This window comes from Gigantopelta aegis, chromosome 14 (assembly GCF_016097555.1).
Source record: "Gigantopelta aegis isolate Gae_Host chromosome 14, Gae_host_genome, whole genome shotgun sequence".
Lineage (NCBI taxonomy): Eukaryota > Metazoa > Mollusca > Gastropoda > Neomphalida > Peltospiridae > Gigantopelta > Gigantopelta aegis.
The window spans coordinates 7428831-7443480 of NC_054712.1; the positions used below are offsets into that span (position 1 = coordinate 7428831).

At 39.1% G+C, this 14650-nt stretch overlaps 1 protein-coding gene across 1 annotated transcript in view; it reads right to left on the reverse strand.

Annotated features, from left to right (window-relative positions):
• Positions 1-943: 943 nt before the first annotated feature.
• LOC121388235 (junctophilin-1-like) overlaps positions 944-14650 on the reverse strand; it is a 100218-nt gene continuing 86511 nt past the window's right edge. Inside the window, exons 4-5 of the mRNA XM_041519503.1 lie at positions 4617-5632; positions 944-3059 (exon numbers count right to left, since the gene is read on the reverse strand). Coding sequence (XP_041375437.1) covers positions 2973-3059; positions 4617-5632 — 1103 coding nt within the window. The 3' untranslated portion in view covers positions 944-2972. The remainder of the gene's footprint in view (positions 3060-4616; positions 5633-14650) is intronic.

The window sequence follows — 14650 nt, forward strand, 5'->3', positions numbered from 1 at the left end:
TTTGTACTAGGTTAAATTTCATCTTATTTCCTAAAATATTGTTTTTATTCGTACGTACGAAATTATTTGAAGACAAAATCCAGATTGGGCTTCTTACAAATATTAAGACGACCAGAAACACACTGAATATGCAGACACTGATACTTATATTTTATTAGTCGAAAACATCTTACAATGCTGCAAACTTAGGAATGTCCCTTTAATGTTTTAATGCATCACGGTCGCAGACGACCTGCGTCAGATCGGGGGAGAAGAAACCTGTTCAACTTTACACACCTGCGCAGAACATCTGCGTTGATATGCGTCTTTAAAAAAGTAAAGTTTGTTGTATTTAACCACGCCACTAGAGCACATTGATTTTTTTATCTTATCATCGGCTATTGGACGTCAAACATATGGTCATTCTGACACTGGTTTTTAGAGGAAACCCGCTGTCGCCACATAGGCTACTCTTTTACGACAAGCAGCAAGGGATCTTTTATTTGCGCTTCCCAGACAGGATAGCACAAACCATGGCCTTTGTTGAACCAGTTATGGATCACTGGTCGGTGCAAGTGGTTTACACCTACGCATTGCGCCTTGCGGAGCACTCACTCAGGGTTTGGAGTCGGTATCTGGATTAAAAACCCCATGCCTCGACTGGGATCCGAACCCAGTACCTACCAGCCTGTAGACCGATGGCCTAACCACGACGCCACCGAGGCCGGTAAATATGCGTCTTATACCCACAGGTACCCCCAACCAATAACGCCGATCGTGCTATAGTTATTTAATATAATATACTCTTTTTATATATGTAACTATAGCATTAGTACCGTACTTGAGGTTTCGGTTTGGGTGTACCTGTACTTATACCAACCTCATCGACTACCCATTACCCCTTACCATCCACCAGGCTTCATAGGACTTTTGTTATATTTGAAACAGACAACAACACGACCTATTCACAGGCATCCTGACCATATTTTATTTCATTGATCAAACAAACACTCCATCATAAAACAATCTTTCCAAGAGCAGAAGGATCGGAGGCCCTGTCAGGGTTATAGAAAAGAAAAACAAAAATGACGGTAATGCCATATGTACAATGACCAAATGGCTCAAAACAAAAGACACAGAATCAAACAAAAGAAATTCGGAAAAATAAAATTTTGTCAGGACCACACAAATATATAATTTTTCATACATATATATATCCGAGTATCCAGATCACAGTTACTTCCCTTGACAGGGCCTCTCAAACAAGGAACACGTAATAAAGATCAAAAGTTGTTCCTGGTTTTTTTTTTAAAGAAAAAAAAGTACACATTGATATAGCTCTTTGTGGTTAAACCACAGAAATTCTGATAAAAATATGGCTTTGATGCTCGTAACTATGGAATAACAGTGGCGGGGACCAAACCACACGTTGGAATTAAAATTAATAAATACAATGCCTAAATTATGTTCAAATCTTTGTTGCCTGGCATGATGGCACTTGAACAAACCAAACACCATCGAAACGGATCCCTTACAAATTACCATTCAAGACTGACCATGCCAAATAAAATAATAAATAAAATGATTTTTAAAAATAATAATAAGGGCGTCGACACGTTTAGCCATAAATTCACCAATGTTTGGTAATGTCTGCCCAGATGGTACTGATGACAATTTAAAAAGAAAAGAAAAGTAATTTTCTGTTGGTTTGTTTAAATGATGCTGCTAAATGGTTATGTCAGCAGTGACGTACCACGTATATATTATATTCTGGTTTTAACTAATGAAAGACGTCATGCGATACGCCAGATAAACTTGTCATGATCAGTTTTGAATGTCGGCTCTCTATGGCAGATGATGTTTTACCTGAGAAAAAGACAAACCATGCCTATTAAGGGACCCACAAAAATTTGGTTGCCCAAATATTCTGCTGTTTATAAATAAATAAATAATTAATAAATAAACAAGCAAATAATAAATAGTCAAATAATCACAATCTATTTATGAACTGTTCATGTTCAGTGCACTTAGGATATGATTCCACGGGCCAAAAAAAAGAACAATAAAAGAATAAAATGTTAAGAAAAAAACCCGAAACTTACCCCCAGAGTGCATGGATAGTATATTGTTTGTTTGCTTACCATCCGTGGCACGTAGATGGGTCTGAAGTATCAAACACTTGCCTCAAAAAGATGAAATAAGTATCACAGATGTCAGGAATTCAGGGTAAAATTATCATTTAACTTATCACGGCAAAACATAAACGTGTTACAGTACCCATGTACACACCAAGCGTATTTCAGTTCCTTCCCTTTGCCGATTGGTTGTTGTTTTGGGGGTTTTTAGAAAAAAAAAGAAAAAGAAAAAAAAGAAAGAAAAACAAATGAACATTCAGTGACAAACAACTTCGCTCGCTCCACGTTTTGTTAGGATTTTAAAAGGTCAAGGTCACTGAGTGGCATTGGCAAGGTAAGTTTAAATGTCAAGGTCACTCACAATTTTTAGGGTGGAACTGTAAAAACAATGTAGGCACTCTTCGTGTCAACTGCAGCAGCCGCCTGCTGTCAAACAAAACGTGTTTCAAGCAGACGCCAAACGAAACACAATGCGATGAAATAATGCAAGTGTTAACACTTCGGGTGTGATCATGACTTGTTGCAATTCCTAACTGCAGTGTTTTGGGGATATTTTTTTTTGTTTTTGTTGTCTTCTAAACCGGAAACATCTAACGGGTTGCTTTCTCTTGGGTTACATGACACTCCTTTTTCTCAACGCCTGGTAGACCTCGGGTGAAGTCTCTCATAGGTCCAGGTCGTTCAGTGCACGTCCACTTAAGGTATTGGTCCTAAGGCCAGCACCATAAAAATGTTCTCACGGGTACAAACGTTGGAGTAACCCAGGCCAGAAGCGCCATCTTGCGGCAGGCTGGGCTAGCCTTGTTAGGAAACCACACAAAACTGTAAACATTTGCCAAACATTCAAATGTGTTCGTTTCAGGAAAGTAAATTGAAGAACATGGTTGCCAGACTTAGGTTTAGTGCAATTACTAAAACAAGGAGTTGTCGTTCTTGGCACCAATCCTGCAAAAAAAATGAAGAAAAAACCAATATTGTAGTATAATTTTTTTAATTTTTTTCAATCAAAACAACATATTTCGTGATCAAACGCCGGGCATCTTTCCCTAAATATACTGTTATCACTATTTTGAAGACCTTGCCGTGAAAAAAAATGACGGGAGTGATTAATTGCTCCCCTAACTTAGATCATAGGGAGTCATTTAATTATTATTACATATTTGTAGTACTAATTTCTTTAAGTCACATTTTAAAGGTAAACTAAAAAGTACTCTCTTTGAACTAGTTTCGGATGAATGCTGAGAATCCAGAGTGATAGCTCTCCTTAAATGGCGAGGTCTGGTTTGTCGGTCTGTTTTTTTACTTTTATATCATAAAGATGTACGATTTGAAATATGGACTCTTGTTTCTTGCAGGGACATGACTTGAAACACAATCACTTTGTTGTTGTGGTTATATCACTGCACGTCATGGACGTAGAAACATCTTGGCCCAGTTTCATGAAGTGATCTTAGCGCTAAGATCACCTTAAGAGCATAACTACCTATTTATAGTTAAGATTATCTTAGCGCTAAGATCGCTTCGTGAAAGATCACCTTAAGTGTATAATGTAGTTATGCACTTAAGGTGATCTTAGCGCTAAGATCGCATTGTGAAACGTGACCCTAGGTTTGTGTTTTCTGATACACTGGCTAGGTAGCAGACCACAGTTATTTGTGAATCTTCAGCTGAGATTTATGCATACCAGCCCATGGCATTCTAAATGCCCACCTATGGATCAAAAATAAAGAAAGATACAGGTATTTTTAGTCTCAAGGAAATTACAAAAAGGGTCATAATTATATAGAGGACTTATTTTAAATATTTTTAGTTAAATATTTGTGTTATTACTTTCATCACTGTGTGTCCAAATTGCATCATTTTGGATGCAGTTTTGACAATGTTCACACCCATACAAACCACACCCAAGCGGGAGTTGGCGAATATCACACGTATATTTATGGAAACTTTGTTTATAAAACCTTACAAAAAAAAACCTCATTTGAATAAGCTTAAGAATTTACTTCCTATTCCAAATTATTAGCCTTCAAACATGGATCTGTGCAAAACTAACAAGCGAACTCTTTGCGCGCACACAGGGGAGCTAACTGCATACTGGTACCATATACACATATTGTTGTATTCAGAGGGAAAGACAGTACAAAATATCGTTAATTTGACCTTTAGCACCTAATCAATATCAGCATATTTAAAGTATATTTCATAAACAGAAATTAATCGATAATAATAACGCAACAACCCAACAGATCAATATGAAAATCGATTATAGTCCCAATTGATTATAGTCCCAATACGTCATAGGTCCAATCGATTATATACACAATCGATTATAGGCCCAATCGATCATAGGCCCAATCGATTATATACACAATCGATTATAGGCCCAATCGATCATAGGTCCAATCGATTATATACACAATTGATTATAGGCCCATTCGATCATATTGCATAATCGATTATAGGCCCCATCGACCATCGGAAAACCCCTAGCAATGCCCCTACCTTGACGTCGCCAAGCAGTACTGAGACATCACCCTGTCGTCGACGTTCGGCAAGCTCCTGCAGTCGACGTATCTCCTCGCGACGTTGTAGCTGCAGTCGGTACGCTTCGTTTCGCGCCAGCGGTTTTATCACTTTGCTCACTTCCTGCAGGTCTGGAAGACTGCCATGTTTTAACGTCTCGGAAAGTTTCTTTTGGCTTTCAAGTGTAGGCAGCTTCTCCTCGTGGGACTTGGGGTTTCCGTGGACGTCCGCGCGCACTCGTCGCCGGATGCCATTTTCTATTATAAATGTTTCCGGATTCTTCCCAGTCAAGTTTTCACTACTGTGAGCGGTTTCCGTATCCTGGGGTTTGTCGTCCATCGATGGATTCGACCTGGGATGGTTTACAATGCACGGCAGAGTCCTTCTGCGCTGAATGGGACGGTTTTTGCCCTCGTCCTCCATAGAATCGGAAACCCCAGAGTCCGGTGAGGTATCACATTGGTTTGCCTTCGACCTGGGACGATCGTCCCCTACATAAACCTCCTTCCCTAACCCAATATCGTCATGAGGTGCGGCATACTGATCAAAATGGTCATTGAGAATGGTGGAATTGAAAATCTCACTAAATCCACGTCCTCTTCTGGATCCGGCCAGAAAACTATATCTACGAATCTTTAGCGAGGGGCTGCGACTGTGCGGGTTCACATTGAGCGCTTGCATCATCTCCTGCTGGGCACCGCCACCGCCGACGCCGCCAACGCCACCACCGACTCCTCCTCCGACTCCTCCGCCGCTGCCACCCGGGTTATACGGGTAACCCGGATTAAGGTTATGTCCTATATTGTTGTATCGTCTGCTGTTGGGACTGAGGTCCTTGTCGTAGGCAGACGGCATCATGCCGTACTCCGTGGAGCCGGGGTCGCGGGCAGACGACAGGGTCTTGGCGTGGTACGGGGCGTGGTTCTGCATTGGTTGGATGGGCCGGAAGTCATACTCGTGTTCGCCGTGGTCCTGCTTCTTCATAATGTCTGTCCCTGAAATTACACCAATAATTTAATTACATACACTATATTTATTTATTTACTGCTGAAAGTACACCAATAATTTAATTACATACACTATATTTATTTATTTACTGCTGAAATCACACCAATAATTTAACTACAGACTTTATATTTATTTACTGCTGAAATTACACCAATAATTTTATTACATACATTTTATTTATTTACTGGTGGAAGTATGGTCGAACTTAGCGTGAGGCTGAGGGTGGGGGCAGATATGACCTTTTTTTTTAGAAACGCCCTCTTTGTTCAGCTGTTAAAAAGTTAAAATTGTGTTTGTTTAACGACACCACTGGAGTACATTATTTATTAATTATCAACTATTGGATGTCAAATATTTAATGAATTTAACATATAGTCTCAGAGAGGAAACCCGCTAAATTTTTTCAGTTATCTTTTATGAATGAACGGATCTTTAACGATACCCCATCACAAAATACACATCGGCTATTGGACGTCAAAGAGGATAGCACATACCACGGTCTTTGATACACCAGTCATGGTGCACTGCCACACCCATAATTATAATTATTTGAGTTCACTTCATGAGTTGATTTTCTGAAAGTGGCAGTTTATTTAAAATCTATTTATGATCCATAAATTACATTTTAAATGTCCATTTCGTATGAGAATACTTTGCATGTTAATGAGATAAATAACTTCAGTTTTTTTCTTTTTCTTTTTAAATTGATTAATTTATTCTTTTTAACGTTATTTTAATTTTGCCTTTCCTGGCCTTTTCAAGGTTCGTGTCAGTCATTGTGTGTAGCCCGTGCATTATGCACCGTCCAAGGAGAACACGTCATGGAAATTCCACCGGTTACAGTCATGCCAAACATAGACACACAGCTCGTTCTAGAAACACAGATGATGCAATAGACACCTGGCGAGGAGAACTGTTGGTTGGCATGGTAACTGAAAGTATACGCTTCACGCTAAAGGTCAAAGTACTAGGCACTGCGCGAAGACAAAATCGGTTAATTTTGGAAGATAACGGCAACCAATTATGCTGAAAGGCGACGCAGCGGTATATGCGCGTGCGTCGACCTAGGCCGCTTCCAACACTAATGCTTAGGTAATTAATAAGTTAAAAGTCAGACTGAAACAAAATTGATAATATCTTGTCAGCATCATTTACTCTCACGATGCTAAGTTTATGAAGAAAACAACACACAGTATGTGTACGCAGATAGTGAATAGTTAAATGCTAGTCTCTGGCGTCGTCAGGGGTGGGAGCACTGGGAGGGGGAGGAGTGGGCATGGCGGCCATTGAATCGCCAATCACTCTGGTCAGGTCAGGTCATAGGGTTTAACGTGCACATTCAGAGCAATCTGTTGTAGTGCATGCCTGTCGTGGTCGCAAGTTCTTGCGTGAGCAAGCCTTTGCTTCCAAAACAGGAAAGGCATCACACACACACACACACATATTTTTATATTTGCCTGTATCCCCATAACACAGTGTTAGTGGGTCCACAATGAGAGTGCCGCCAAACAAACTCCTAGTTACGTTGATGATGCCAGCGTGATTTCAAAAGCTCTTTGTTGTTTTTAATTTGCAAATACAGGCTAGACAAAATATCGAATTGTGCACATGGAAAAATCGTGAGCGACAACTTTCTGAACTTTTTGCACTATAATGGCGACGAGATTTGTACAATGCATCAAAACTATTAGCATTATACATTGATAGCGAAAACATTGTAAGGGTTTATTAAGACTGAAGTTGTCAGTTTTCTTCATTATAGGCCTAAACAAAAAATGCGTTTCATTCGCGTGATATCCGCGCACATCTAGTTTTGCGTAACCAATGTTTCGTCCACGCATTCAATTTAGGGCGTGATTTACATAGTCGTAATTGGTTATGCAAAATCATGTGGGTTACCTTGAATGTTTTTGCATAAGACATGTTAAAAATGGAAATTCTGAACAACAAAAGACGTGTACATGTATGTATGTGTATGTGTATGTGTATGTGTATGTGTATGTGTATATGTATGTATGTATGTATATATTGTATACCATTTTAATAAAAACAAAACAAATTATTAGCTTGTGAATCTATCACTGTACAGGACTGCGTATTTCAACGTAGCTGTGACATGCTCATAAAACAATTACTGCAAAGGACACCATTTCACACCGCAAAGTACACACAGCACACGTGGATAATACAATTGTATTTACTACATAATAGACAATAAAAATACGATTATTGTAATACAAGCATAATATGGTGGAAATATAAACAACTTTCTGTTATGAAGTCACGATTGTATCACATACCGGGCAGTGTAAAATATGTTCAGTTAGGCAATTAAAAAAGAAATCCCAGAGTTTCACCCTCGCCCACACACCCACTCCGAGGAAAAAGGCCCGTCTCCGTTTCTTTTATATATTTATTTTTCCTTTTTTTTTAATTGGCAGAACAAAACATTAAAATAAATAAAATCCCCCCCCCCCCCCCCCCCCCCTTCTCTGTTCCCATTTTGAAAACGTTTAGATGAAAATGATGGCAATTTTCTGTTAATTTACACATAACTTAAAGCTTCTTACTGACATTATCATGTTTGGCCAATCCAATACGTGGTATATTGATGTTTATAATAACTCCAAAAGCATTGTATGCGAAACAGAAAAGGTAAGAGTCAGTGAGTTTAAATAAAAGGAGAGAGAGAGAGAGAGAGAGAGAGAGAGAGAGAGAGCTGTCTAATACTGGACACACACACCACCCCCACCACCACCACCCCACCCCCACCCCCCACCCCACCCCACCCCCACCCACCCACCCACCCCCCACTCCACCCCTCCCTTCCATAATATAGGCCCTATACAAGATATTATATCAACAATAACAAAGAATGATTTGAACATATCCACACAAGTCTCCTCGAGCCCGAGTCGGGTATAAGTTTGAGTTATATATAGCGCGCAGCAAACATGGATAATATCGGTACTTGTGTTTTCAGTGGAAGTTTGCCAATACGTTTATGTAAAATGCTCTCGGATTGTAGCTGATCCAGGAATGAACACTCTATGGAGTGCAATTAGGCAAACTACGTACACCTGACTTTAAAGCGGAACAAAAGGTGTGTCCTTGGTATACTTAAGCGTATAAGATGGAGGTGGGATGGGGGTGGATGTTAACTGCCTCCGGTCCCAAGCTGGAGCAAATTTTTGCATTCCAGCAAAAACGATTCGGGCAAGATGAACAAGCGTAAAACCTTTTTCACCGTGTATTTCCATCAGTCTACTCACGACTTTAGTTGTAACCCGTGTATAAATGCGTAGAGATTCTTTTCAAAACATATATAGCTGTTTGGTAATAATGTAATCATGAACAAATAAAATAGTGTTACCCAGATCCGGGCTTTTTTTTTTTTTTTTTTTACTTCGGGCACAAATCAGCCTCCCCCCTCCCCCCTAAAAAAAATAAAAAATAAAAAATAAAATAAACTAGTAGGCCGTACGCTTTATGCTGGTATACTGGGCATGCCATTCGCTTTAAAGTCGGTTACTGTGATCGTGTTGCAAGACCAGTTTCCATGGTAGAGAACTCGCCTGAGGTGCGATACGGCATAGGATCGATCATCCTCGAGGGACATGCAAATTACGTTTCAAACATGCTATTTTGAATCTGGGTGTTTGGGGAGGCATTGTTTGGATTTGTTTTAATGTTGTTGTTGCTGCTGCTGCTGCTGCTGCTACTGCTGCTGCTGCTGATGATGACGATGAAGAAAATGATGATGATGACGACGACGATCTTGATGATGATGTTGATGTACGTTTCAAGTATTCTATTTTGATTCGGGGAGTTGTGGGTGGGGTGTTTGGGTTTTTTATGTTGGTGGTGGTGGAGATGATGGTGACAATGATGCTGCTGCTGATGATGATGATGATGATTATGATGATGATCATGATGATGATGACGACGACGACGATGACGATGATGATGGGGGTTTTCCTAGTACCAAGGTTCATGGATTTGTGTGACCGGTCAACCGCGATGTAGCCAGTCGATCTACCTCTGCCGATTACCAACAAAGGATGCCTTCAAGTTGCTGAGACTTACTACTACTAATCAAAGCTGCGGCAGCCTTCACTCCGAATAGATGTAAATTATGACTCGGAAGCTCCTGATTTACTGCGATGCAACCACAGCTAAATTATATGTGCTGTGCGGAAACCAGCAATTTCGCTAATTATCTTTATCGATTGATAAGTTGTGTGTATTCAACACTCGATAAAATCAGCTTGTAAGCATGACCGTTTATCTTCATCAGGGAAAAAACAAAAACCAACAGGAACAAAAACAAAAACATGCATTTAATTTTAACTTGATTTTTGAACTTAATTATATCCTGTTAAGTTTGATGTAAGCTTTTCGGGACAAAGTTAAAGTGTGTTTTAACGACATCATTTTGTTTATTCTGTACAGGGAATAATGGTTAGTCGTTAGTGGTTAGTGAGAGACAAGTTTAGTGGCTTTAGACCTCCCCACTGAGTTGTTACACATTATTCTGTGTTGGAGTCGGTACGGGGGTACGAACCCTTAACCTACCAGTCTTATGACCGATGGCTTCCCCACTACGTTACTTAGACCGTTAAAGTTGCATGTTTAGACCAAAACGTCTCCATGTTTACTATGGAAAGTCGGAGGTTGTGAAAATGTATAGTAAACATGCGAAACGTTATAAAATACATGAACAGAATTCGTTTTGAACAAAATATTACATACTTGTATACTAAACAACAAAAAAACGCGCATGTTTTAATACATATAGATTTTTCTTATTATTCAGTTAATTCCGACTGTCAAAATGGGTCCAGAATGTTAACAAGACATTGATAATTTTAATAGGCATAGAAATTAATGGAAAGGAAGGAACGAAATGTTTTATTTAACGACGCCCTCAACACATTTCATTTACGGTCATATGGCGTCAGCAATTCATGGGACTCAAACTAAATACTTTGTTTAAATTGAAGAAAATTAACTTAATCTTGGCGCTTATTACTTTTAAAATATCTGTTCTAAAACTTGGTTTTATATTCGACCTTTTCCTACATTTCTGAAACTTTTACTTTTCGGTTCCACAATTTTTTTTAATGATTACATGATGAGGCTGAGGGAGGCATCGAAGAAGAGGTGCGTCAGATCCACCGACAGTACACTAGTAATTACGGCCACATGGTCACCCCCACCCCCACCCCCAACCCCATCCCCATAGCGTGCCATAACCTTCGGAACAGCACTTACGACTATTAAACGTGTATGCTGTTTGTCGTGTCGTATAGTACAGTACGTATCCCCAAAAGGTACAACGAGTACAATTATGTATTTCCCATTACGTTATTTGGGAAGAACTATTTTGGTTGGGGTATTGAGACATATCTTAGCGAGAGGTAATTTGGTTTAGTTGGCTTCATGCAACATTCTAGTAAACGACACGGCACTTCAACAATTCAAATATCACAGACATATATTACAGCTAACACTGTAACAAATAAACAAATGTACGTACTAAACAACGTGCATTACAAGGTCATTTCGAAGAGGATGATGGGTGGGGTCGGATAACTAAGATGGAAAACAAAAGGCGGGAAAAAATCCATACCAACGGTTGGTGAAGGATTATGTTTGTACGTCTCTGAAACTTGGCGTTTAGCATTTCAAGAGAATTTCTCACTCAAATCTAAACCCGTTTTTCTGTTAGAAGTTTACTCTGTTTTAAAAATGAACGAAATGGTGTTATATGAATTAGCAAGTGTGTACATGTTTATGTGACTAGCAGGAATCTTCACAAACTCCTGTCTCGTCTCTTAGGGTGTCACTGTATTTATTTTGGGATTGGGAGGTGAGGTTGGGGTACAACGATTCAATTTTAGGACAGGTTAGAAATACTGAACTAAATATATTTTTTAGACCAGTGCTCCCATAGTCGCCGATTCACGGAGGCGGTAATGATCTTGTCAAAGCAACCTGTTCACTCTGTAGAGATACGATTTTGATTATGAGAGTAGTTTTATTGTTCAGATTATAATAAACAGATGTTCACAATCGCAGAGTTTACTCGGTGGTTTCATCAACATGGAGGTTTTACAAGTTTCAAGTAGTCTACCATTATCAAATGACTCGTCTGGGTAGTATGCGACTTTTGAGAGGGGAAACCCTACTTCATCTGGTTTTAGATTCTGTACTGGGATTCAAACTCGGTACTATCAGCCTTCGAGTTGACTGTTTATCACTACGCTACCGAGACTCCGTTAAGTACCCTCTGATGTAAAAAAAAAAAAAATATTTTGTTTGCCGGAAGTTCGTGTTACACGCGGCGAATACACCGTCTACAATTAGTGCTAAACTCTGTTTACTTTGAGCATATCTGTAACTTGGACTACTTTTTAAATAATTGCAAATACAGACATTAAATTAAAATTATTTGTGAAGGCTTTGCCTATATTGTCTATATTTAGAAAGTTATCCTCGGTTACCCAGATTCTTTTTTTCCCGACGGCTGTATAGATCAATCGAGAGTTTATTGTATAGTATAGTCAACAGTGTCATATTCCCAAGATATTATTTGTATATTGGCCGAGAAGTTACGAGTACAAAAGAAACAGAAAAGAAAGAAGTTTAAAGCGAAGAATTATTACTAAATGATAAACAAAATGTTTCAAAACACACGTAAAATAAGACATAATTGCAAGCTTAATACAGCCAGTAATTCGAAAGATACTTCGACAATTTTCGTAGTTAGACCTGTTATCTTACGTAATTGTTTAAGAAAAAAAATGGCGACATTCTCCAAAAGCATATTCTAATCTACTCTACTACTGCGCATGCCCCAACTCAATACAATCCATTTGATCGAAGCTTTGCAAACGTTGCCACACGTTTTGGTTTTACCTGCGAAAAAGCCAGGGCCTTTAATTAAGTCAAAACAAAAATGTATCACATACAGGTTGAAATGAAAAGAAACAATTCTTTCAGATTGATAAGGTGGCAAAATGTTTCTATTTCCTGTTTCGTTGGTGAATATAAACTAGTGCTGGAACACTAAATTAAGCACATAAAATAACGTGCTCACGTGTGCTAATTTGTAGCAGGCGCGGATCCAGGGGCCGTCGAGGGAGTCTCGACCCCCACCCAGCTCACGACGAAAACAAAAAAGAGGATTTTTACCATTTATTTTAAAGTGCATTCATTGCTAATATGCAACTTGCATTTAAGTACAGGGAGTTGCATGTAAACCCCACACCCACCCACCCTTAAAAACAATTCTGGATTCGCGCCTGGGTAGACAGATGACTACAAATGATTGTATGTGGCTTATTTATTTCTCGGTAATATTTAAAGAAACTGAATCCTATTCCCATATATATACACACACAATATGTTAACAACAATTACAACTGAAATTTGCTCAAAACTAAAATTTAAAGTTCATGAATTGGGTGAAGGTCACATTTTTACAATAAAAATTATTAGTAAGGGTTCTTTTTATTTCTCGATTCACCCCCACCCCCTTCCGTCACCCCTACAGTAGCGTACACTACCCACTTGCGGTGTCGTGCAGTGTAGAAACGATAGCGACACTATTTTTACCAGTCTCAAACTAAACATTACGCCTATTAATATTAGCGCCAGATGTTTGTAACAACTACACGCCTAACCACAATACATTTGTAACATGTATGTGCCACGAACATGCTATATATTTAATAAATGCTCATCCGACATATACAAATACACATTACACCCATGCCATAGTGCTAATATTAATTCCGATCAGAAACGTCTATGTGCAAAGAAATGCAAATGAGCACCAGTAGATCAACATATTGCCGAAGTCTCGCCTCATGCGTGAAATCACGAGATAAGTAAATGTGTTTAGCGCTTGTTATTAGAGATGCCTCCATTCTGGCATGTCCTGACCTCGTACAAGATAACCACTATTTGTGTTTACTGTGTATTAAGTTCTACTCTCAGTATGGCCGATGGCCAAATGGACTGTGTCTTCAATTATCTACCTACGAGTACTACAGTTCTTCTATCATAAACCTCCCCGAGTTAATAAGGAAAACGCATTTTGATATCCAAGGTTAGAAAATTGGTAATGATTAAAATCTTCTGGCCTCCCCATCTTTATGACATCGTCTCCTAATGCAAAATACAGACACAACTGCTGTTTTAATAAACCCATGCGCTTCGCTGTCAAAGTATATATGGTCAGCTGCTTTGATATGACAAATAGATCTTCTGTTATATTTTGTAAAGTTTACTTTGTTTGACAACACCACTAGAACACATTGATTGATTAATCACAAGCTATTGGATGTCCCAAAAATAAGATATTTGTGATACGTAGTCTTCAATAGAAACCAACTACATGGTTCCTTTAGCAAAAAAGATATCTTTTACATGCAATTTCCCACAGACACGGCCTTTCATATACCAGTCATGGGGCACTGGTTGGAACGGATAAAACAAGAGAATGGCTCCACCGAGGGGATTCGATTCTTCCAGCCAAGAACCTTAGACCATGTTATTCTCTCAAAAATAAGTATTAAAGCAACGACCCCGTGTTTCTGTCGCACAAAGGGGCGGGACGTAGCCCAGTGGTAAAGCGCTCGTTTGATGCGCGGTCGGTGGGCCATTGGGCTATTTCCTATTCCAGTTAGTGCACCACGACTGGTATATGAAAGGCCGTGGTATATGCTATCCTGTCTATGGGATGATGCATATAAAAGACCCATTGCTAATAATGGACAAATGTTTCCTCTATAAGACTATACGCCAAAAATTACCAAATATTTGACACCCAATAGCCGATGATTAATAACTCAATGTGCTTTAGTGGTGTCGTTAAAGAAAAGAAATTTTAACTTGTCGTCACTAAGTCAGTTAATACAGTTTACGTGACCTAATTTAACGCTTGCATCTAAAGGGTATAGACGAATGGAGTGTCGCGGGAAGAAAAAGAATGTTGG